The sequence below is a fragment of the Osmerus mordax genome, chromosome 5 (assembly GCF_038355195.1).
Source record: "Osmerus mordax isolate fOsmMor3 chromosome 5, fOsmMor3.pri, whole genome shotgun sequence".
Classification (NCBI taxonomy): domain Eukaryota; kingdom Metazoa; phylum Chordata; class Actinopteri; order Osmeriformes; family Osmeridae; genus Osmerus; species Osmerus mordax.
In genome coordinates, this window is record NC_090054.1 from 9235952 (window position 1) to 9260399 (window position 24448).

Consider the following 24448-nt stretch of genomic DNA (forward strand, 5'->3'; position numbering starts at 1 on the left):
TGTTTGTCTCACATACGTGTGTACACACTCTACGTGTGTGTGTGATCATTTATTTGGTTTTGAGCTCTTGGTTTCTTTTTCCCTTTCATGATTTACTTATCAATATTATTATTCTAAATCCAGGTCAGTTTGGTTCCTGTAGTTCTCTCCCTCTCTCTGTCACTCTCTCTCTCTGACATCACTTTGCACTAGATCTCTCACTCCTTCTCGAAAAATGATAGTGCCCATCTGGACCTAGCACTGCATGGCCGTCCCACTATTAGTTTAGTCCTCATGAGGCAATGGTTAAAAATAGATGAGAATAGAGTGTCAGAATTAGTGAAGCCTTGTCTTTCTCTCACCCCTTCCCCCACCCCACGTCCGACCATACAGTAACAACCATTTGCTCTTGTTAGAAACAGAGTGTGATGCAAACTGAAAGGCGTTAAGGAAATGTCCCGGCCTTCCAATAGCTATCTCCTATCTTTTGTGTGTGTGTGCGTGTGTGCGCACGTTGTGCCTGTGCCTGCGGATCCCTGTGCTGTCTCCCGTAGAGTGTGTAGGACAGAGGCTCGTAGAGGTAAAGCTCTTGTCAGAGCAGTGGCCTGAGGGAGCTCACTGATGAAAGGCCTCTTCATCATCCTAATGGGATACACAACCCTCTTAACCAGACGCAGAGCTACAGATGCCTCTGCCCTGCCCACTAGGCTCCTGGAGCGAGCCACTCTGGTCCAAACGCATCCCCGATACACACACACTGTGCGGTCCAACAAACAACTGAATGTGTCACTGTGGGGCTCTGCTCCAGTTACAGTATCCCTCTACAGGCTAGCTTGTCTCTCTTCCTGCCTGTCTGACTGACAGAATGGCCATCTTTTCATCAGTTCGTCCATCCCCAAATATGAGTAGGACAGGGTCATTAGGATCCACTACAGTATGTTAATACCCGGCTGTCCGGAGAAGCTACAGCCAAAATGTTCCCCTGGGAAGGTGGGGGCAGGGTGGGTCCTGCAGGGATAGGCTGCTGACAGGACAGTGATGGAGGGAGGGAGCACTGGATGTCAGGAGAGTCAGAGGGAGAAGGAGGAGAGGATCAAAGACAGAGCGAGGGAAACCGAAGCAGTCGCCCCTCATTACTGTCAACGTGTCTTACACACTCGTCACTCATGGTCAAACCCTGTCCAGGGTGGCCTTGGGCGCTGTTCATTCGACCCTCCTTTCCTTCCATTTTTCCCTCTGTTCATCCCTCACTCCTGGTTCAGTTCTGACTCCTGCCAGCTCTTTTATTTTTTCCATTTGCACAAGACAATGTTCCTTACTACCCTTTCTTCATTCCCCCTCCCAACTGGGATTTTTCAGGCTTCAGAGTGTCCCAAGCCCCACCCCCTCCACATGCCACATGCCCCACTCCCTCCTCATTCCACAGATGTAGGACACATAGTTTACCCCCTGGACTGCTGACCACACAATTGTGACATCATCCCCTGCTGACATGCCCAAATAAAGGGCTCAGAAATGATTGATGTGTACATGCTGACTCACCACCTGGGGAAACCCATTCATACTGGCACCAGAAACACAGCAACTTTTGAGGTTCTGTCAGGGTCTTGGCTGGCTAGTTATACTTTTTGTTGTCCATTGCCGTCTAGGCAGGGAAGTGATCTGCTTCTTCTGACCTAGTTGGAGTGACGCAGACAGAGGTGAGACACAAAGAGAGATCTGTTGTCTGTTTGTAAGATGGATATAAATTGAAATAGAGTAAGTGAGAGAATAGAGAGAGAAGGAGAGAGAAATAGAAATAATTGACAAGAGAAAGGGAGAGATAGGAAAAAGTGACAAGCGAGAGAGAAAGAGAGAGAGAGGAAAAAGTTATGTAAGTAAGTGAGACACATACTGAGAGAGGTTGGGTGAGGATGAAGGAGAGAGAAAGAGAGGCAGGAAGGATAACGTGAGTATTAGCCCTAATTAACCAGTACTGAGCACTGCCTCCCCTTACAAGACCCAGAGAATCCACGAGGTGAAGAGATGAGGTCCAAATCTCTCTCAATCCCTTACCTTTCCTTCTACTCCTGCTTCCACACTATTTCCCATCACTGCCCTTCATCCATCTCTTCCTCTCATCTCTGCCCTATTTTTTCTTATTTATTCACGATCCATCACTCTAACCCACACACTTCACAGTCTCTCCAACCCTCTTTAACAATCCTATACACCCAGACACACTCTCTCGCACACACACACAGGTCATGCTCTCCAACACTGCTTGTTGTGAGATGTGACTGATTTACCTGGGGATCATCCTGATGCAAGGGGACGCAATGCTGGAACACAGTGACGCCAGCCTGTCTTTGTTTGTCCGCTGTTAACTCACTGGTTTGTAGATTTGTTTTCACCCATCTCTTAGAGTTTGATTACTGATCAGAATACTGATCAAACAATCAGAAACAGTATCTGTATGTGTGTATGTGTTCGCGTGTGTGCATGGTTTGACAGTCGATCCCCTGTCAATCCCGTTCATCTCTTCATGTTTTTATTAGCCCTCTGCTGCCAAAGCAGTTAGTCACAAGAAGCAGCCCTGTCACAACACATTATACCAGCCTGCCTCTCTAAAAGTGCAACACACACACGCACATCTACACCTTCTTTAACCTCACCACATGTTGCATTGAAACAGTAACCAGGTAGTATGAACCCTACCTCTTCCCTTCAACTTTTTTCCACTCTCTTTCGCTCTCTCTTTCCTTCTCACCCCACCCTTCCCTTGCCATGGTTACCTGCTCCCTGCGCATATGTCACACTGTGATCGCCTCTCTCCTCAACACCTTGTCTCTATTCTGTCTCTCCTTCCCTTCCTCCATCCCTCCCAATCACATGATCACGCATTACCCTGGTTACCTGAGAGGGTTTCTTAACCCCTTCCTCTCCATCTCTGTGTCAGACGAGTGTGTCTGCTTCTTCGGCTCCCTTTGCCCTCCTCTCACCCCGTCTCCTGGTTCTTTTCATTAGCGCCATTGACAAGGCGCCGGCTGTTGTTGTCACAGGAAGTCGGATTCAGATAAGCCCCCATCTCAAGAGAGTGGGAATTATATATTGAGCTCTAGTTAACACTGTTTCCTTGACACTCACTCCATCACACACGTAAATGTCACATGCCAAGCACAACATCCCATAATATCATCATGTTGGCAATCATCTACACACCGACTGTACTTTGCTACAAACAATAATAAGATAGGATTTACTTAATTGTCCCGAAGGACGTTTGTCTTGGACACATACAGTATTTGCTGTTAAAATACAAAAAGCATAGTGCTAACATAGAGCTCATAGACAGGCTGTCACCCATACACACGCACACACCCAATGCCTACAGTAGCTGCACTGACTGCCATCAACCAACCAAATGCACACTGCCCATCGTACAACAGACCTGTAGTCATCATAATGGTGTACATAATGTGCTGTGAGAATAAAGCAGCCTTATCAACGTAAAATGAAGATGCATTCACACACTGTCCCTCCAATTAGACACACACACATTCACTATCCTTTAAACATGGCACATATGTATACAGTACTATCGGTCAAACAAGACACACATTCACTATCCTTCCAACAAGACACACACATATACACACTATACTTAAAAAAGACACACTAACAAATCAAGTCATGCAGTGTGTTTCATGGTAGTTGGTTATGGTAAATTGCCACAGCTGGAAACAAACTAGCACCCTACTACCATGAGAGGAACTCTCTGGGTCTGTGGAGTGAGGGGAGGTTTGGACTGGGACTAGAAATCTGTTTGTCTGTTTATCTGTCTCTCCACTATCTGTTAATCTGTCTGTCTCCAGGTATAGTCTGGCTGGTGGCTGGTGTGGACAAACTGGTTTGTGTGAGAACAGTCGGAAGGGCATGAGGGGAGCAGGGAGTGGGGGTGAATTACTTGTCAGGGCCTGTCATTGGGCTGGTCTCTGGGTGGGGTCCAGAGTCTTAATAGATTGTCAACAAAATTAACTCTTACATACACAGGTCAGGTCAGTTTGTTTATTGACCACTGCACTTATGTGTTTGTATTCTTACTTGCCTGTTCAGTAGAAATGCAATCTTTGTGTGTGTGTTGTTGCTTGTGTAAGGCCCTGTCATGTTTCTGTGTAACTTTATGAAACGTGTTACTTTATCAAAGTGTCTGTTCCGTCCTTGGTGTGTCCTTTGTCAAAGAACCCTAATCAGGCACAGAAAAGCAAAGTGGCACCAAGAAGAAGAGGCAAAGTGGGGGTGGGGAGGAGGAGAGAGAGCGAAGAGAAGGGGTGGAAGAGTACAGCCCTGTTGCCCCAGCCCGGGCAGAACTGAGTGCAGGAGAAGGGGAGGGGAGGCGGGGGGTTAATTACAGGGGCCCAGCAAGAGAGAGAGAGAGGGGCCTGTAATCAGCCTGCCCTGAGGAAGGAATGCTGCTCATCTTCTCATGTAATTACTGCCATTTAAACAGCCCCTGCTCCCAAACACTCAGTCCACTGTACTAGCACCACAATCTCTCTCTCTTTTTCTTTCCACCCCGCTCTCTCTCTCTCTCTCTCTCTCTCTCTCTCTCTCTCTCTCTCTCTCTCTCTCTCTCTCTCTCTCTCTCTCTCTCTCTCTCTCTCTCACTCTTTCCTTCTTTCTTTTTTCCTGTTCTCTCTCTCACTCACACTTACTCACACATGTACACACATCTATACACACCTCCACACACACACACACACACACACACACCCACACACACTTTGAGAAGTACATTACAGAAGATCAGTGGGTGCATGAGGAAAGCGGGGGAGACGGGAGAGAGACTGGTGTCTAGTTGCTGTGTGCACCATGGTGATCCGTGTGTGGACTGCAGGCCTCTTGAGGAGCTGGTTCAGTGTGACTGCATGTCATGGCAACCAGCCACACTGGGCTCATCAAGCAGTTGCACAGCGGCAGAGCAGACAAGTAGTGGCGCCCGACAGTAAAACACACACACACCCATACTGGCACTTACACAAACATAACTAGCTAACCACACGCCCATGCAAAGACACACATGAAAAAATGTGCATGCTCACACATGCACACACTTACACGCACACACAAAATCACGCTCAGTCACATTCTGCCTTGTCTGAGCTTGACCTCCATGTGATGACATTGTACTAGACTGGTTGATCTATGCTGGGAACACCAATATTGTGAAGCTCTCCCTCTTGCTTTCCTTTCCTCTATCTTCCCTCTCTCTTTCTCTGATAGTGATTGATGGAGGTAGTTGTGTGTCTAAGTTCCCATGCAGTAGGTGGTCGGATGGGCTTACACATGCGTCGACATATACATGCACACCACACACACACACAAACACAGGCACACACATCCACATCACCAGGACACTTATTAAAGGGTTGTGATGAATGGACTTAGTAGGGGGTGGCGCCCCCTACCTCCAAGGTTTTGAAGTGCAGAATCACCCTCGATGAGGAACACAATGGATCTGACGATCCGCTCTGGGATTTGAAATCCTGTTACTACGCCCACACTCATAGTCACACTCACCCACACATACTCACATAAACACAAATAGCCTCACATAATTTGCATATGCAAGCCCATACTGGATGCAAAAGCACAGTGTTTACAGGTATGACTGTATACATGCTTGGTTATCTGAACAAGGCATCAACCTTGTACACCATATTATAAGAACTTCCATCCACTTATCAGTTTCAAAAACACCAACTGTCACTATGACTTATGCACACATGCCAACACTATCTAAGGCTGTCTAGTACGATTAGCTGTGTGTTTGTGTGTGTGGGTGTTTGTGTGCGCGCATGTGTGGCTAATTAAGTTAAATTACCAAAAGTTGGGGGGAAAGAATGTGTCCAGTAGGAATGGACAATTACACAACTAATTAAGGTGTCACTCAGTAACCTACCTTAGAGGAGTGTTAAATCTAATTAGAAAAACACCCTATTTCAGAGGTGTGTGTTTGTGTATTTGCCTGCTCACAGGTTAGTAAAGGTTGCCAACTTGTGTACGTGTGACTCTTCAAGTGTATGTATGTGTGTGTGGGGGTTAAGTGTGTGTGTGTGCATCCCTAGGCTCTCTTCCTGTCACCCAGACAAACTAGATGGACGAGCGAAGCATTTCTGTCACTCTGTATCTCCATCACCTGCTTGGCCCTCTCCTCTCCCAATCTGCTCTCTTGCCCCCCTGCCACCTTGCCACCTTACTCATCCGCACACACGCACACAGACACACAAGCTCCAAGTCTCAACATAATCTCTGATTCTCGCTCGGCCTATGCGTTAACAGACTCGTACACAAAGGGGGGGTCTCACACTTGACCGAAATAGTACCACCGCAGGCGTCCTTGTTATGTTCAAGGCAATCAAAGGCGTGACATTTCCACTGCTGTGACGAGCTCCCAAGCCACCCGAAACGGGTCTGTACAGCGTGTGAATGTGTGTGTCTGCGTGTGTCTGCGTGTGTCTGCATGTGTCTGCGTGTGTTTTTGTTTACAGTGCGTAGGTGTCATTGTGTGTAGCTGTGTGTGTGATTGTATACAGTATGTAGGTGGGATTTTGTGTGTGACTTTTATCTCAGATATGATCACTTCCAACCTGTTAAATGGAGAAGGGGGGGGGGCGAGCAATGAGGTGTTGAGGAAAAGGATAAACTGGGGAAGCAAAGGAAGAGAAGGCAGAGAGGTAGAGAGGCACAGAAATGGAAAAGATGGACAGAGCTGAAGAGGATGTAAAGAGTGATATATTTGTGTGACATGTGGCCAGGTGCAGGGATCGGTGTGTGTGTGTTGAACATGTTGCCAGGTGCAGCAAGCAGGGTGTGTGTGTGTGCAGTCAGACGAATGAGTGGGCAACACGACTCCTCTCGCTCCGTCTGCCTTTATTGGTGTGAAGAGGAGAGAGGACGCTGTTAAGTCAAACCTGGCGACCCCTTCACTAGACATGTCTTTGCATACCCAGATATACCTCCACACACACTTTGATGCCAAGCTGCTTCTTTCTTGTCTATCATCTCACTTCTTCTTTTGCCTCACTACCAAATCGCTCCCCTCAATCTCTTAGCTCCGCACCCTATTCTGCCGTTGTTCCTCTATAATCAAAAATCTCGGACTAATCTCGCTCTCCTCCTCTCTTGCTCATTCTCTCCCTCTCTTTCTCCTGCTTCCTTTCTATCTCTCTTTCCAGTTCTCTCTCCCACTCCCTTTCTATCTTTCTCATTCTTTCTCTCGATTCTCTATCTCTCTCCCTCTCTCCCCCTCACTCCTGGTATGTTAGTAGCTGTGTTGAAACTGATGAGGATGAGGTCACTCTGAATATCAATCATGTACTTTAATTGTCCTTTAAGGAAGGCAAGGAGAGACTCTCCCTCTATCCATCTCTGTCTCCACTACACAGTGTGGGTGTGTGTGTGTGTGAGTGTGTGTATATATGTGTGTGTGTACGGTGTCCATACTTCATGGCTCACATACTGGAATGAGAGATTGTGGTTGATGAAAATTCATGATCATTCCTGGCTAAACAGAATTAAGTGTCATTGTTGTTATCAGTGTGTCCGTCTCAGAAAGCTTAGTGAATCATCTGTGATGAGTAGATGAGGGTCACAACCCCATCTCTGGCGCTATCTACCGTAGCTCCAGCTTGGGTGTGTGTGTGTGTGTATTGTGTGTGTTTAAGTCGATGAAATAGCAGTTGAAGTAGACTGGAGCTGGAGTGCAGCGTGCCCAGCTGGCAGGCTATAGGAGGCTGGTGAGAGGAAGCAGAAACTCACAGCCTCATTAGACACTCCACTGGAAGGAGAGGAGGAGGAAGAGACACACTCATATCTTTGTTTGGTTTTCTCCTCTGAGACTGCTCAAGACTCGACAAGAACAAGCTGATGGCATGAGATCTCTCTGGACACCTCCTGACCCTGTCTGTACCATCTGCATCTTTCTCTTCTCTCTCACTGTGTGTGTGTGTGTGTGTGTGCATTTGTGTGTGCATTTGTGTGTGTTGGGGTTTTGGAAGCTATTTCACAAGGGGGGACTAACAATGACTAACTCTGTAAGGTAATGTGGACGAAAGTATAGATGCTCTAGACTCTAATTTGGCTTGAGGCACTAGGGAACAAAAAGCAACAGAGAGAGACAGAGAGACAGAGCTCTGTTAGGAAAGAGAATATTTACAGATGAAGCAACACTGTTGTTAACCTTGTTACACACTGGTCATTAGAGACCAACACCATTACACAGAGAGTGACAAATATGAGGCCACTACAATGTGTGTGTGTGTGTGTGTGTGTGTGTGTGCGTGTATGTGTGAGAGAGTCTGTGTGTTTACTCCGGGTTGGCTAACTTGACGACACCCATAATTCTGCGAGCCTGCACAAATACCCTGTTTTACTGTTGTACAATACAGCATGTGTGTTTTTCATTGCTTGCTTTGTCATATTCTGTGTGTGTGAATGTTTAACAGAAAATAATGTTGAGCTGCAGTCTGTCATTAGTGTAATAAAAGAGTTGTGGAGCCTTTACATGGCCTCTTGTCTTTCAAGGCTTTTCCATTCCACACAAATTGCTGGCTGCTGGGGCCCAAAGGATGTTTGTCTGCCTGTCTGTCTGTCGGCCTGCCTGCCTGCTCCAAAACATTGTAAACCCTTAGTTCTGTTATCCCCAAGAGTGGAGGAAAGCTTTGTCAGTTCCCAGCAGTGTTTTAATTAAACTGTGTCTGCCTTGCTGGCACACCAAAGATACGCACATACACACACACACACAAACATCAACACATACACAAACACAAAGTACTCCTCCTATTCTGTCTACACCGCTGTCTCGACAATGTGTCTTCTCCGCTTCTCTCTCTTTCTGTCTCTCTTTCTCTCTCTCTCTCTCTCTCTCTCTCTCTCTCTCTCTCTCTCTCTCTCTCTCTCTCTCTCTCTCTCTCTCTTTCCCTTTATCTCTCTCTTTCCCTATTTCTCCATGTTTGTCTCTCTGTGCCTACGCTCCAGCTCACAGTGACAGGCTGTGTTTTTTACTCTGTGTTTGAGCAAAGTGATCAATGCTGGACAAAGGCAGGGACAGAAAGAGAAACACAATTGGTTATTGACAGAGTACTCAAAGCCTGAAAGACTGAAGGCGACAGCTTAGAGAAGGGACAGTGTTGTGGAGGGAGAGAAAGGTGAACAGAAAGAGACCCTCAAAAAACTCAAAAGGAACAAGAGTGTGATTGATGCAAAATACAAAGGTTACATCTTGAAGTTTGACATGTTATCATTTTCAAAGATGTGTGATATTTAAATAATATATGAGTTTGTGCGTGTGTGTGGCCTGTCCTTTCTCAGGACCAGAGAGGACACTGCTGTGTTTGTTCCTGTGTGTGTTGTGTGTGTGATAGGCTGAGGTAAATTGAGAGTGACAGGTCCACTGGATGCCCTCTGGACTTGAAGCCCCTGCCCTCTACTTCCGTCTTCCTGCCCCCTCCATTCTTCTTTATTTTGTTATTGTCCTCCTCTCCCTCCATCCTGTCCTTCTATCGTCCTGTTCTCTCCTCTTCTCCTCCTACCCCAGGACCAGAGCTGAGTGCCACTCTGGCTTCTGGCCCTGCTAGGCCTGTCCTTGGCCACGCTGGTTCACATGCCACCCAGTGATCTGCCCCTGGAGAGCAGCTGTTCTTGTTTGTTATTAATGACTGTTTCTCTAAGAACTGTTTACAACAAAGAGCCTAGTGATAGTCACAATCTTCAGACACTTTGCAAAGGGCTACTGGTGTGTTTCTGTGTGTGTGTGTGTGTCTAATGCCATATTGGCATTAGCAGACATGAGGATGTGGTCTCCATCTCTTTGCTCTCCCTCCTGTCCTGCATCTTATGTTTATTGACTCTAGATAAGTTTACTGGCAGCAGCAAGTTGACCAAACGCCCAGAGGCTCAATGAGGTGGAGAGGGATGGCTGAAGGACATGAGAAGACTCAGCTAAAAGGTGTTGAGAGTTAAGAATATGTGAGAGATCAATACTCAATACATCTGTCAAGATTCAGACAGTGGCTGATGAAGACTTGCAACCTGAATAGGGTTTGGAGTTTTGTTTTATTTTGGTGTGTACTTGCAAAATGTGTGAAATGCTTAAAAGTTTGTTTTTTTACCTAAATATGTTTTATGGTAAAATATGATGCACCCTGGGTCCTGGGTCCAGCTTTAAGGGCTGTCTGTGAGAAAAGTCTGAGCTTGTGTGTCCCTCTTTCTCTCAGTGGAGCTTCTAAGAGGAAAATATCATAGGAGAAAAATGTCAGGCCTAATGTGTGATCACTGAGCCTGTCACAGGTCCCCTTGTCCCCAGATACCCACTGAGACATGCCCCCCTCTTACACACGCATACACACACACACACACACCCTAGAAAGACCTGACCCATGGTAGGGGCTGGCTGAAGCAGACCACTGAGACCAGAAGGGAGCACAAATGTCAACCCCCCCCCTCTCCTCCACACACACGCGAACTGCCAACACCTCAAAAGGTCTTTTCAAAACAAACTTGCATGCGCTTTATACTCACACCACACACACCACCCCAACAAAAGTGTGTTCTTCTTTGTGATGTCTTGCATACCATCCCTCTGGCACACACATTTACATTTACATTTAGTCATTTAGCAGACGCTCTTATCCAGAGCGACTTACAGTAAGTACAGGGACATTCCCCCTGAGGCAAGTAGGGTGAAGTGCCTTGCCCAAGGACACAACGTCATTTGACACGGCCGGGAATCGAACTGGCAACCTTCAGATTACTAGCCCGATTCCCTCACCGCTCAGCCACCTGACTCCCTACACATCTGCTGCTACACTGCATATACTCTCAGACATACACTCCCTCCAGGTGCCTGACCGTGTGGTTATTTGTGTTTCAGAGAGCAGTGACTACAGTGAAGTCCTCCCAGACTCGTTCCCCTCGGCCCCAGCAGAACCGCTCCCAGAGTTCCAGCTGGAGCCTGAGGATGCCTTCATAGTGAAGAACCGCCCAGTCCAGCTCCGATGCCGAGCTGCTCCGGCCACCCAGATCTACTTCAAATGCAACGGAGAGTGGGTCAACCAGAATGACCATGTGACCAGGGAGAGCCTGGACCAAGTCACAGGTACGACCAAGCCAGTCATAAATCACACACATAACACTAAGAAACACACACATTCCCAACTTCCCTTACAACACCCCACGACAATTAGCTCAAATAGACGATAGACATTCAAATGGATTTTGCATAATAATGGTTGCTTACATGATTATTAAAGGACTATGCATAAACATTCACTTCTCATCTCTCTGTGACATTCCCATTCTGTCTCTCTTTCTCCCCATCTCTCTTTGTTTCTCTATTTCCACATCTCTTCCTCTCCCATTGCCTTCTTTCTCTGCTCCCCCTCTCCCCCCATCTGTTTCCGTCTCTCTCTCACCCCCCCCCCTCCCCTCACCCCTCTCTCTCTCGGAAACCCAGGTCTAGTTGTGAGGGAGGTGGACATCTCAGTGTCCAGGACCCAGGTAGAGGAGTTGTTTGGCCTGGAGGACTACTGGTGCCAGTGTGTGGCCTGGAGCTCTGCTGGCACAACCAAGAGCACCCGTGCATACGTCCGCATCGCATGTCAGTACCTCACCACTATGTGTGTGTATGTATACACATGTGCTTGAATTCATGTATGCAGTTTTGGGTGTCAGACCTGGGTACCATTGGTAATACTTTGAATGACTTATCTTTTCTCAAGGGTGCGTGTCTGTTGTGTTGTATCAGGGGACTATTCCTTAAGAATGCTCCCTCCCGCCAGACACTTCAGGCAGCCTAATGCTAAAGTAGGATTTCTCCAATTCAGATCTCCCAGGGCTGTGTGCTTGTGTGCATGCACACATTTCACTATTTATTTATTTTACATAGGTCTATTTTTGCATGTGTGTACTCCACAGTGCATCTTCTCCTCACAAGTTTCTCCCATGGGCATGTGTGTGTGTTGTGCATAGTGACTGACAGAGTGCATGTTTATAAGGAAATGCAGCTAAACACTGGGCAGAGGCTATTCTTGGATGCACCCACACGTCCCTCCCAGGGTGTGACAGCAGATGACTGGCTGAGACGAGGAGGGTGTCTGTCAGACTGTCACTAACCCCCGGCTCTCTACATCCCCCTCACCCCCACAGACCTACGGAAGAACTTTGAGCAGGAGCCCCTGGGCAGGGAGGTGCGGCTGGATCAGGAGGTGCTACTCCAGTGTCGCCCCCCAGAGGGAATGCCACCTGCTGAGGTACCCCTGCTTCATCATTCTTCTTCGTTCTCATCCTCTTCCCCCTCTTTACTCTGATCCCGATTAAGCTTGTAATGTGTGTGTGTGTGTGTATGAGTGTGTGTGAGTGACAGACATGATATTCATATCTCCCTCAGCAAATATATCTTCAGTGCTCTGCAAATGTCAGAAGGACTTAGGAGCACTGCAAGCACAGACTGGATTGATGGATTACTCTTTGTGTTTATTTACTGTCCTGTGTGGGTTTGTTTGTGTGTTTGTGTACGTGTTTTGTTTGGTCTGTTTTGTGTTCGCTTGTGTGTATGTCTTTCCTGTAATGTCTCTCGCAGGTGGACTGGCTGAAGAACGAGGATACTATCGACCTGGCTCTGGATTCCAACTTCCTGATGACCATCGACCATGACCTCATCATCAAGCAGGCTCGTCTGTCCGATACGGCAAACTACACATGCGTTGCCCGCAACGTGGTGGCCAAGCGACGAAGCAGCACGGCCACACTTATCGTCTACGGTAACACACATGCATAAACTCAGCATCAGGGGGCTTCATTTGGGGGGCTGTATTACAGAGATGAGTTGCAGGTTTTTATTTCCACTGATTGGCTATATCCTCTGTCAGTCAGTGGAGGCTGGTCCTCTTGGACCGAATGGTCGGAATGTAACACACGCTGTGGGCGGGGCTGGCAAAGACGAACGCGCAGCTGCACCAATCCTGCTCCACTCAATGGAGGAACCTTCTGTGAGGGCCCACCCTTTCAGAGAGTGACCTGCACCACCCTCTGTCCAGGTGAGAATGAAAGTATGAACACACACACACAGAGAACTGACATATGACCCCCTTCAGCCAAGACAAAGGCCTTGTTAATGCATAGGGAGCCAGTCAGAGGTGGATTTGTTACATGAACTTATGAAATCCTCACTGTGACCTCCGCCCCTCTGCCCCCTCCTATCCAGTTGACGGGGGCTGGACGGAGTGGGCTAAGTGGTCGGCCTGTGGGACGGAGTGTACTCACTGGCGCAGCCGCGAATGCCAGGCCCCTCCTCCTCGAAATGGGGGCCGCCACTGCAGTGGGAGCATAATGGAAAGCAAGAACTGCACCGAGGGCCTGTGCACACGCAGTGAGTCACCTGACCTCACACAGAGCAGCCAATTGGTAAATTAGAGTAGACTAGCATCCAATCAGATATCAGCATGACAAGCCAGAAATCTGATTGCAGTTCAGCATCAGCCCCAAGTAGTCTTCTTGGGGGAAGGGGGGTCTGAAAAAGCCCTCATGTAGTTAGTAAACTGGCACACACAAAGGCGTTTGGTGGTGGAAAATTGCCTCCTAGAGAGGAGAATAGAAAAGCGTCCAGATTAAAGGAGTGCAGATAGAGGAACTCAACAAGGGTGTGGTAAGGAGACCAGAGAGTTGGGAAGTGTGCATGACACAAGCAAGTAGAGGAATTAACAGAGGGGAGAGCATATGAGAGTGAGTCAGATCCAGCCTGACACCCGATGTGCAACCCGTGATGAGCTGGGCGGAATCCAGCTGACAGCGTATTAGACTCTCCCAGACGCACACATCTTTGTGCTCCAACACTCAATGCATACATGGAAACTCGACAAACACAGACACACATACACATACACTCACAGTGTCCACAGGAGTCCTCTACTTGTTGAGACACACACACACTCACAGTGTGTGTGGATGCAGACAAAATACGTCCTCTACAGACTCTTCTCACACAAAGCAGCGAGGAATACAGGCCTAAAGCTCACACACACTGATGCAGCTGCACAGGAGTATTGTCTGTAGTTCCTTAGTGCTGGAGGCCCTGTGGAGAGTCCAGTGGAGAGACTACAGCACTTGTAGCAGCTTGGAGTCTAGAAGAAAACTACTGCCTAAGTAGCTGGATTAACTGCTTTACTGTTCATTCGTCACAGTAATCACACTCACAATCAACTCAACCTTTCTCTCATTCATTAATTTACTGGCGCAGGCCAGGCTGTGTGTATTTGTACAAAAAGCCGTAGGCCTACTTCAACAGAAATTACATTAAATAGGGTGTAAACTTGTTTGATCTTGTTTTATCATAGGCTCATTTTGACTTCAGTACAGTAGTTTCCTTTTTATTGCATACTGTATTCATGGACTTTGTGACCACCTTTTTTGCATTTTCCTTATGTTGCTATTACATTCATTTGCATTTCTACATACATTTTTATGTTCTTTCTTTTCTTCCTTCTCTTGTTGTTTCTGTTCAAACAGATAAAAAGGTTTCTATTGAACATGCAAGTCATCGTAAGTTCACCTCTTCATCACTTCCCCTCCCACTGTCCACTATTCATCCACTTCCTGCCTAGTTGTGTGTATATGTTAGTATGTGTGTGTTAGTGTGTGTGTGTGTGTGTGTGTGTTTCTGTGGACACAGATGAGGAGTCATAGCATGGCACATGACTGTGTCCTGTTTTGCGTCATCTCACAAGGAGGTCATTTCAAACACACCTCTGTCCCTGTCTATCCTGGTTAGGACTGCTGTCACGTCCTGAGCTGTGTGTCGTTTATTAGACTAACATACGTCTGCCAACCAGCTCCCATTTGGTTTCCTCCCTCACAGGAAGCCAGCTAACCTAAATAAACAGTGGTTTGAAGATACACAAACACGAGAAAGAGAATAATTAATGCCATCACATGAAAAAACAAAATCAAAAGCGAATCCATCCATCCTAAATGAGTAGTCGGGACTTGTACTGTGCAAGATTTGTTGATATTGCAGTGTAGTCGACGCTGCTTATTATTCACATAGAAGGATCTACTAGGTATATATAAAAAAAAGTGAATTATTTTCACTTTCACAATTTCAACAGATTTAAAATCGGGCCCATGTTATCAATATTCTAGAGTTTACCGTCGGGGTGATGCTAGTTGTGACTAGCTGGATGTGACAGGGGAGCAGGCCGAGCCGGCCCCAGTAATGCACCTAATTCTCCATTGTTCCCTCTTTGGTAATAAGTGCGGACGGCTGTCGGATTCACTTCCGTTGTGCCACGTGAGCGTGCAAGCTCTCTTTTCCTCCTCTCGGCCAGGCCGCCTCTGGCTCTCAGCAACCTCCCTAACTTTTCCTTGTACTCCATGTACTTTTTTGCTCTTGCCTCTCTGCATTCCCATCCTTCCTGTCTCCTAACTTGTTTTCATTTCTCTACCCCTCCTGGGTCCTTCTCTCAAACAACAGTGTTCATTCCTTTCTCATCTGTGGAGCGTACATCTTCCATTCTTCCTCTACTGTATTGGTCCTCTTTTTCCAACTACCCAAGTGGCCCTCTCCTCTGCTCTCCTCTCCCCTCCTTTCCCCTCCCCACCTCTCCTCTCCTCTAGCTCATGTGCCATCAATTGCTCATCTTTTCACTAGTAGGAGGAAATGGGATAGGTAGAGGAGTTGAGTAGTGTGTGTTGGTGTGTGTGTCTGCTACCCAGTCAGATACGATCTACCAGCAGAAGAGAGCGTGGAGGGAGTTGGGGTAGGCAGCAGGTCAGGTTAATGCCCCCTCACCCACCTCCCCTTGCCACAGTTTTTTTGTGAAGAACTATCCCTGCAAGTCAAGGGTGGGGAGGCAGACTAATGTGTGATCATTACCACTGTTCTGTAGAGCCCCCACAGGATAATGGACTTGGAGAGGAAATGGGAATGTAGCATTGATTTTACAACAAAGTTAGAATGAAATAAATCTTTTTTTAAAGGCTACAGTTGTTATCTGCATCACAAACAACCCTGTTCTCTTGTGATTCCCTGATTTTAATTATTTATGTACTTGTGGATTTGTACATGTATACACATATAGCTGCCACTCCGTCCTCTGTCAGCTTTGGATCCAGATGTGTGTGTGTGTGTGTGTGTGTGTGTGTGTATATCGTTGTGGAAAACCTAACCCTACGTCTTTGCCCTCCCCCAGCTTTGGAGCCTGGCATGGGTGTGGCGGTGTATGCTGGCCTGGTGGGGGCACTGTTGCTGTGCGGCGTACTGGTGCTGTGTGTGGGTATACTGGCATACCGACGCAGGTGCCGCCACCTCCACGGTGACATCACAGATTCTTCCTCTGCCCTCACAGCGGCCTTCCACCCTGGCAACTACAAGGCTCCCAGACAGGGTAGGGAGCTCTCATGCTTCTGCTTTTAAATGGCTTCTGCAATGCTCTGATTTGCCTGATCATCCCTCTTTTGTCTGTAGTGTTCTTAATTTGTCCATCCTTGTTGTGGTGGGGGGTTCTGTACCCTATATGTCACTATATGTGTTTTTTATTATCTCTATTCTATTACCCTAACCATCCTAAGTTTATTGATGGCACCAATCCTTTGTAGCAACTGTGTTTCTTAGGATCTTTGAATAGTTACCAGACAACATATAAATAGGTCTCTCTCACACTTTCTCTCTTTCTTTTTTCATCTGTCTCTTACATTTACATTTAACATTTTTACATTTTAGTCATTTAGCAGACGCTCTTATCCAGAGCGACTTACAATAAGTACAGGGACATTCCCCCGAGGCAAGTAGGGTGAAGTGCCTTGCCCAAGGACACAACGTCATTTGACACAGCTGGGAATCGAACTGGCAAACTTCAGATTACTAGCCCGATTCCCTAACCGCTCAGCCACCTGACTCTTTCATCTCTCTCTCTCTTTCTGTCTCTCTCTCCCTCCAGACAACCCCCACCTCCTGCACCCTTCAGCGCCCCCAGACTTGACTGCCACCGTGGGACCCTTCCGTGGGCCCCTTTTCTCCCTGCAGCAGGGGGCCAACGACAGCCCCCACAAGATCCCCATGACCACCTCTCCCCTGCTGGATCCTCTCCCCAGCCTGAAGATTAAGGTGTACAACTCCTCCACACTGTCCTCCCTGGAGCTTCCCCCCTCGGGGGGCTCCTCTGATGGGGAGATCCTGAGCCTGAAGATGGTGGGCACGGTGGGCAGGGACAGGGAGCACCATGGGCAGACACTGTCCAGAGAGCCTGGACACAGCACCAGCGCCACCCTGGGTCACCTGGGTGGGCGCCTCACCATCCCCAACACAGGTAATGTGAAGGCCTGTTCAGTTACACACAGACAATGTAACGCACTGGAACACACACGCAACAGCAAATGGAGGTGCCTTCTAATGGTGGTTTATAGTAATCAGTGTAATCTGCTCTTTCTATTTCTTTCTCTCTCCCTCTGTCTATCTCGTTCTCACACACATACTCTTAGGTGTGAGTCTGCTAATTCCACCAGGAACCATTCCTCAGGGGAAGTTTTACGAGATGTACTTGATAATCAGCAAGTGGGAAAAAACAACGTAAGCCAGCATCTCCCTTCCTCTAAGCTTTCTCAGAAGGAATAACTTTGGGGAAAATACCTCACCATCAAAATCACTATCATTTAGAAGTATCGGGTCTTTAGTTCTAAGGTTTTAGTTCATGGATCGTCAGTAAAAGTTACAGTTCTGTGGGTTCCTAACCAAAGAGAACAAATCCTAAGTTGAATTCAGAGTTGCTGTGCAAGCAAGTTTAAAGCTGTGATTCAGCCTGCAAAAAGTACCTGTTCTGTTACATTCTTCCTGTAGAATCCTTTCTTTTTACAGTATCTGTGATAGTAAGGTAACTAGCATTACCTACATGTCAATCTCAGTTGGGATCCTTACTTTAAGTCTGCGTGATAGAGAAGCAAAAAATGGCCATTCTCATGTTGTTCTCCTTGTGTGTAGGCTCCCGTCAGAGGGCAATCAAACAGTGCTCAGCCCCATAGTGAGCTGTGGACCATCAGGGATGCTGCTGAGCCGGCCTGTGGTTCTCACACTGCCACACTGCGCCCAGCTGGACACCCCTACCCCAGACTGGATCCTCACCCTCAAGACCCAGACACATCAGGGGGCCTGGGAGGTGAGGAGTAGTTGGGGGGGGGGGGGGGGATCTGGATCTATTTTCTCCTATCACTGCTAATTACAAACAACCAAAACATAACTTCATCAAATCTGGTGAGTTGTTTCATATATTAGTCAAGTGTGCAGTGTGCTGTCTGTTGATGCTGTGCTTCTGCCCCTTGCCTAAAGGAGGTGCTTACGGTGGGGGAGGAGACCCTGTCATCGCCCTGCTACCTGCAACTGGAGGAGGAGAGCTGCCACGTGCTGTTGGAGCAGCTTGGCACCTACGGCCTGGTGGGCCAATCCGCACCACCCCAGTCTGCCTGCAAGCGTCTGCAGCTGGCCTTGTTTGCCCCCCGAGCCCCCTGCCTCTCCCTGGACTACAGCCTGCGCATCTACTGCATCCAGGACACCCCCCATGCACTCAAGGTAACCCCCCCTTCCCTTTCTTGTGTCATATTTTCCCTAATTTGTTTTATGTTTCTATTTCTATCCCTCTCTGTGTTTCTGTTCACATCTGGACCCACATGCCCCTTATGTCCCCCCTCTCTCTTTTTTTACATAGGAGGTTTTGGAACTGGAGAAGAGTCTAGGTGGAGTTCTGCTGGAGGACCCCAAGCCTCTCATGTTCAAAGACAGCTACCACAACCTGCGCCTGTCCATCCATGACATCCCACACTCCCACTGGAGGAGCAAGCTGTTGGCAAAGTACCAGGTCAGAAAACCAACATCATTGCCACCCCAGTTCTCTCTGTAAAACATGTAGAGAACCTCAGCTATTGAGTTTACATCCCAGTCATGACAAGTCAGACATCTTACAGATTACCCCAACCCTAAAACAAATGAATGAACTTGTCAATGGCTTTCGTCACTTTTTTTGTGACCCCAGCTATTTGGGCTTGTGTTTTGGGGATTTGTAGGAGATCCCCTTCTACCACATTTGGAGTGGCAGCCAGAGGCCTCTCCACTGCACCTTCAGTCTGGAGCGAGGCAGCCTGGCGGTGTCCCAGCTTGCCTGCAAGATCTGTGTCCGGCAGGTGGAGGGAGAAGGCCAGATCTTCCAGCTGAACACAGACATCCAGGAGGTACTTGGGAGGTTGGGATTAGAGGGGGAAAGGTCAGTTAAAATGAAGCCACCACCATTTTATGTACAAGGAAAGGAGCATCAACAGTATGTGCCAGACCTCTCTTGGTTTCCAACAGCTTGCCTTCTCCTACCCACTTTTTAGACCCTGCCACCACACTCGCCCATGCCCTCGGGAGGCACCTGTCTGCCCTCCTCCCAGGTGGGCCCCTATGCCTTTCGCCTGCCTGCCACCATCCGCCACAAAATCTGTGCCAGTCTTGACGCCCCTAGTGCCCGCGGATGTGACTGGAGACTACTGGCACATAGCTTGGGGTTCGACAGGTCAGAAACAACCTCAGACATGGCTTGTTATTGTGTGGGGTTTATTTTTATTTTGTATTTTTTGGGGGGGTTGCTTGTGTGTGAATTGTATTGTTCTCTGTGTTGTTTTTTCAACTGTATGTATCTATAATAAAGCGCCGGCAGAGAGCCCTTATTGTTATATTCCTTTCTCTTGACACTAACCTTCACCTCATTCCTTTCCCCTGCCTCTCTCAGGTATCTCAACTACTTTGCAACAAAACCCAGCCCCACAGGTGTTCTGCTGGACCTATGGGAGGCCTGTCACCAAGGTGACGCAGACCTAGTCTCTCTAGCGACCGCACTCGAAGACATGGGCAAGAGTGAGGTGCTGGTCGTCATGACAACAGATGGGGATTGCTGATTGGTCAAGTGAAAACAGAACAAAGAGAGCACATCTGCCATCATGAAGAAAATACCAATACTTGCCTATATATGCACAAAGAAACTAGGACCCTACACAGCTCTTAGAGAGCATTTCTGTCATATCCACCTCTTTATTACCTCTGCCTCATCTCCTCTCCAAGCTTTCCCATCAGTTCCACCACACCCTCACCACACTGGGCTACCTGTGACACTCACTACCCAGGCCTGTCTTCAGAGCAATGTGGCACCTTTTGTGGAGGTGAATACGGGTGGAGTTGCAAGGAGGTGTAAAATATTGGCATATAACCATCCCAGTGTTGTATGTGCAGTGCAAATTGCATTCTTCTTCAGAGGAAAAACAAATAAATGTGGTTTGTTTGTACATAAACACAATGCTTGAGGATTCTCGCACAAAAATCCAAGCAATCATACATCAAAGCACACACATGCACGTACAGGCACGCCCGCACTTCTGTCTGCAGACATACTCGAAGCCCAGTGTGAAAGTGCATGATTAAACACCCTCTCACCTCATGGATTGGGCTTTGTTTCCTAGCGACCAGCCCATATTTGAGGTCCCCATTGTCATGGTGTGTTTGCAGCTAGCGACAGGATAGGTACCTGTCTGCAACCCCTCAGGCTACTGGCAGACACAGAGGGACAGACTCACAGACTGCCCTCTTGCCAACTCTGACAGATATTATCCTCATAATTATGGTGTGACTGACAACAAATCATATCAGGAATGGTTTTGAGTTTGAAGTTCTAATTTGGTTGGATTTGGGGGTGGAGTACAATGGGGTGTATGAGGACAGAGGTGTTTATGGATAGGTGGGGCAGGTGATCAAGACTGATTATTGATAATGTACCCCCAGATGCCTCAAAGTCTTGGTAGAACAGTCAGCTTCAAAGAAGGTCTCTCTCCTTTCTTTTATCTTTCCTTCTCCTTGAATCATTCTCTCCTGTCTTTCTGCTCGGCCTTTAATCTGTTCCGATTCAGAATACACAGCAGGAGAGCCCTCAGTCCACCCTTAAAAGTTTCCTTTAGGGAACGCTCTTTTAAGTTATTATCCATATTTGTGGATCTGTTCTTTGTCATTTGTGTCACTGCTGTTATTATCAAGACATGAAATCTGTTTTTTAAAGTTGTGCTTGATTACCAAGGTACAATGTTGCTTGGTTTTTGTTGATGCTGGAGGAGCTAGCCTGGAAGAGGTGGAACAGTGGAAGGCTGGAAAAACAAATAATAATTTTCAAATGTGTGTATTTACTTGATTTATCAAACTAATATGTAAAATAACATTGGCTGTGGTAAGACAACCTCTGTTATCATGTTGACAGTCAGCAGTGCTGCCAGATAATAATGATGTGGCTTGTTGGCAGATTAATCTTGCCTTGTGTTGACCTGGCAGCAATGGAGCATAAATCCTTACCTCAAGTTTTCTAAACTGTATTTCAACCCCTTTCTCTTCCTATATGCCCCACGCGTCTCTTTCTCTCTGTCTGTCTAACTCTTATTTAGCTTACTCTTTTCTTCCATGCCTCTTACTAACTGATTGTTTCCCTTTTACATGCTGCCTGCTTTGTGGTCAGGGTCATTAAGCTACTTACATTGTCAATATTGTCATTTCGTTTATTGTCAGACAGCCTAAATTTGTTTTAACTCTCTCTGTATCTCTGATGTCTGGTTTTTGGCCCTTGAAGCAAAAAAATAGTGTTCAACTCCATGATTGCAAATCCAAAACAAATACATGGCAGTATCTCATCTTTCCTCCCCAGCCGTGAGCTATCCGTCACTGTATGAATGAATTAAAAACTGTATGTGTGTGTGCTTGATTGAGATGTATCTGCCATCTTTCTAAGTACTATGCAAGTACAAAATGACAGTGAATTATCAAATCCTCTTTGTTCCCTGGAAACATGTATATTTCTCAGTGAGATGCAAGGATGCAGGCAGACAGGGTTGAATTGATAATGTGTCACACCTGCTGATTGAACAAAGTGCACAGCAATGGAAACTCTGATGATACTCTAATGTAGTTCTCTTGTGTGTAATGTGGGAGCTCCAAATGGATACAAAGTCTGGGCTGACATATGATCACTGTAATCCCTGCTCAGTAAAGCACAGCCTAAGAAGTGAAATGCTGATATTGAGGATGATGATGATGATTACAGTGATGATGAAGAATATTATGTCCTTCAGCATCGTGACCCTACAGAAACAGATTTCTAAATGGGTCACAAGCATTGAACCTCCTTGAACAATGGATGCTATCCCACTACCCCCTTCTCCCAACCTGTTTGATACAGAAGACTGGTTATCATTACAGAACAATGACAAGATGTTTGATGTTTTCTCTGGGTCTGAATCCTACCAGACATAACCCACTCGGGTAGCCACCTGGATCAGAACCGGACTACAAGCCTTCGATTTCAGGCTGTTCATGTTGTTTTTACAAAAAAAAACAAATTCTGAGACAAAAACAGACTTGCTTCACTCTGTAAACTACCATTTGTAAATAAACGTCTAGCCTTCTTACCTGTAACTAAATATAATTTTTATGCAATAAATTATATTTCCTAGTTTAACTATATCCCTGTGTCATGTATGGAGAAGTTGGAAGAGTGTTAACCAGTAGTGATTTGTAACACGTCAACGCTCAGAGTGACTTTCTTATCCTGCTCCACAACAGTGATGTTCAGTTGTAGCCCAAAGCACCTCAAACCAGTGAGCAGTGTGTTGAGGCTGGATGGTCGTAACTTGTAAGCTGCTTAGCCTACACCCAAATGTAGGCTCCACTTTTCTTCAAATGTTTCTAACAGACATCAACAGGCTGCCTCCACCATCAACTAACAAGGTACCCAAAAAACTCATAGGAGCTTTTAGATTACATTTACTGCAAGTCAAAACCTCTCACACCAGTTCTTGTAAATCTCTCGAGGAGAAGTCAGGATTCGAAAAAACAAATAAATTCCTGCATGAAGAACAAATGCACTTTAATAATGGGAAATAACTGTTGAAAAAGAAATCTTATTTGTGAGCATCTGAAAAGCAAATTTTACAAACAAACTAAGGTTCGTTTCATTTCATTATCAAATGAAATGTTTAATATTCAGGGCTACACATGTCTGTGAGGATTTGGGTAACCCATCAACAGAATTCGCAATATGCAGTGCCCTCTAGTGGTGAATGTCAGTGTTCTTGCATCACTGTAACAGTTACAGTTGTTAAAGACATTAACTATAATAGCATTATGCCCAAGATGACAGTTGAAAGCTTTATTGACTTTGATGATCACTGGCTTCAAAATAAAGCCACGACCATTGCCTGGAAAGAAGATTATTTTTATTTATTTTAATTTGGATCCCCATTAACTTCAACAAAAACAAAGACAAATTCAAATGATAACCAACACTAATTAAAATCACACTATATTAATAAACCAAAAAGTCAATGCAGACCAAATAAAGCAATCAAAGGTTCTGCAGTCTCAAAATATAATTGCTGCAGGGAATATAGTCATTAATAAACATTTTTTAGATAGCTTACTAACTACTAATACATTGTTTATTAAATAAATACTAGTTTGGTCTGCATATTATACATATTATATTAAAATATTATTTATATAACATCTAAATTCTAATGAGTACCACAACTCCTGTATAATCTGCTTTGACACATTCAGTGCTGCTGCAGTGCACATTCAGTCTGTTCACATAATAGTAGACACAGCACAGCACCTTCTATACACTGGCACTCAACACTAAGAACCTGTAGTCTAACAGTCTAATACATAACTAGAGCACATTTAATTTGCTTAAAAATGTAAACATACTTTTTGTTTCATTGGACTTTAATTTTAATAACTAATAATTGTGTGTACAGGGATATGTTGATTGGTCATAAAATAACTCCCAGTAACCTATGTCAAGTTTAATTCCCCCTTCCATTAATGAAAAAAATCTGGATGGCGGACGATATGCAGCTCGTGATTAGCGGGGCCAGTGGGGGGGGAGGCAGAAATTTGATCAGGTTGGCCGTTGCCCCCCGGGCACCCTCCTGACCGCGCTGCTGTCTGGCGGTGAGTGGATGGAGAAACAGGGTTGCTATACTGAGTTGATGAGCTGATGAACCACAGGTGTGAAGGCAAAACAGGTATAGTTGAAGACATGGTATGGAACACCGGAGCCTGGGGCCATGTACATACACGCACAAAGAACTGGGGAGTGGAACTAAATAACAGGAAAACATGATTAGTAACAATAGCTAGTTACTGGTATTTACTACAAAATAGCCTACAGCAAAACTGATGCAAAGCCCAAAAAATAAAAAAATAAAAATGGAGTGGGTACAGAGCCAGAGTAGACCAGAGTAGACTACTGTATAGTAGATGATTTGGCAGATGTGTTAAAAGAGCAGGTGGACTGGATGATGTAATCAGGATAGCACTGGAGCCTTAAACCACATCCACAGACACACAGACAGAGACAGACAAGAGAGAGGGAGC

The 24448-nt window shown here is 46.3% G+C and overlaps 1 protein-coding gene across 6 annotated transcripts in view; it reads left to right on the top strand.

Moving 5' to 3' along the window:
* The window catches only part of unc5b (unc-5 netrin receptor B), a 46431-nt gene extending 23925 nt beyond the window's left edge, over positions 1–22506 (top strand). The window contains exons 2-17 of one of the 6 annotated variants that reach the window (XR_010876684.1): positions 10892–11116; positions 11474–11617; positions 12166–12269; positions 12599–12779; positions 12888–13055; positions 13223–13387; positions 14524–14556; positions 16206–16400; positions 16953–17321; positions 17494–17581; positions 17990–18164; positions 18335–18574; positions 18711–18860; positions 19035–19230; positions 19375–19553; positions 19770–19901. Coding sequence is in view for 5 of the 6 variants with exons in the window: in XM_067236750.1 (XP_067092851.1) it covers positions 10892–11116; positions 11474–11617; positions 12166–12269; positions 12599–12779; positions 12888–13055; positions 13223–13387; positions 14524–14556; positions 16206–16400; positions 16953–17321; positions 17494–17581; positions 17990–18164; positions 18335–18574; positions 18711–18860; positions 19035–19262; positions 19375–19553; positions 19770–19935 (2810 nt within the window). In the remaining variant the exon portion in view is untranslated. Of the gene's footprint in view, positions 1–10891; positions 11117–11473; positions 11618–12165; positions 12270–12598; positions 12780–12887; positions 13056–13222; positions 13388–14523; positions 14557–16205; positions 16401–16952; positions 17322–17493; positions 17582–17989; positions 18165–18334; positions 18575–18710; positions 18861–19034; positions 19263–19374; positions 19554–19769 lie in introns of all 6 variants that reach the window. The other 5 variants (XM_067236750.1, XM_067236755.1, XM_067236752.1 and 2 more) reach the window with 5 other exon arrangements.
* Positions 22507–24448: the final 1942 nt, after the last annotated feature.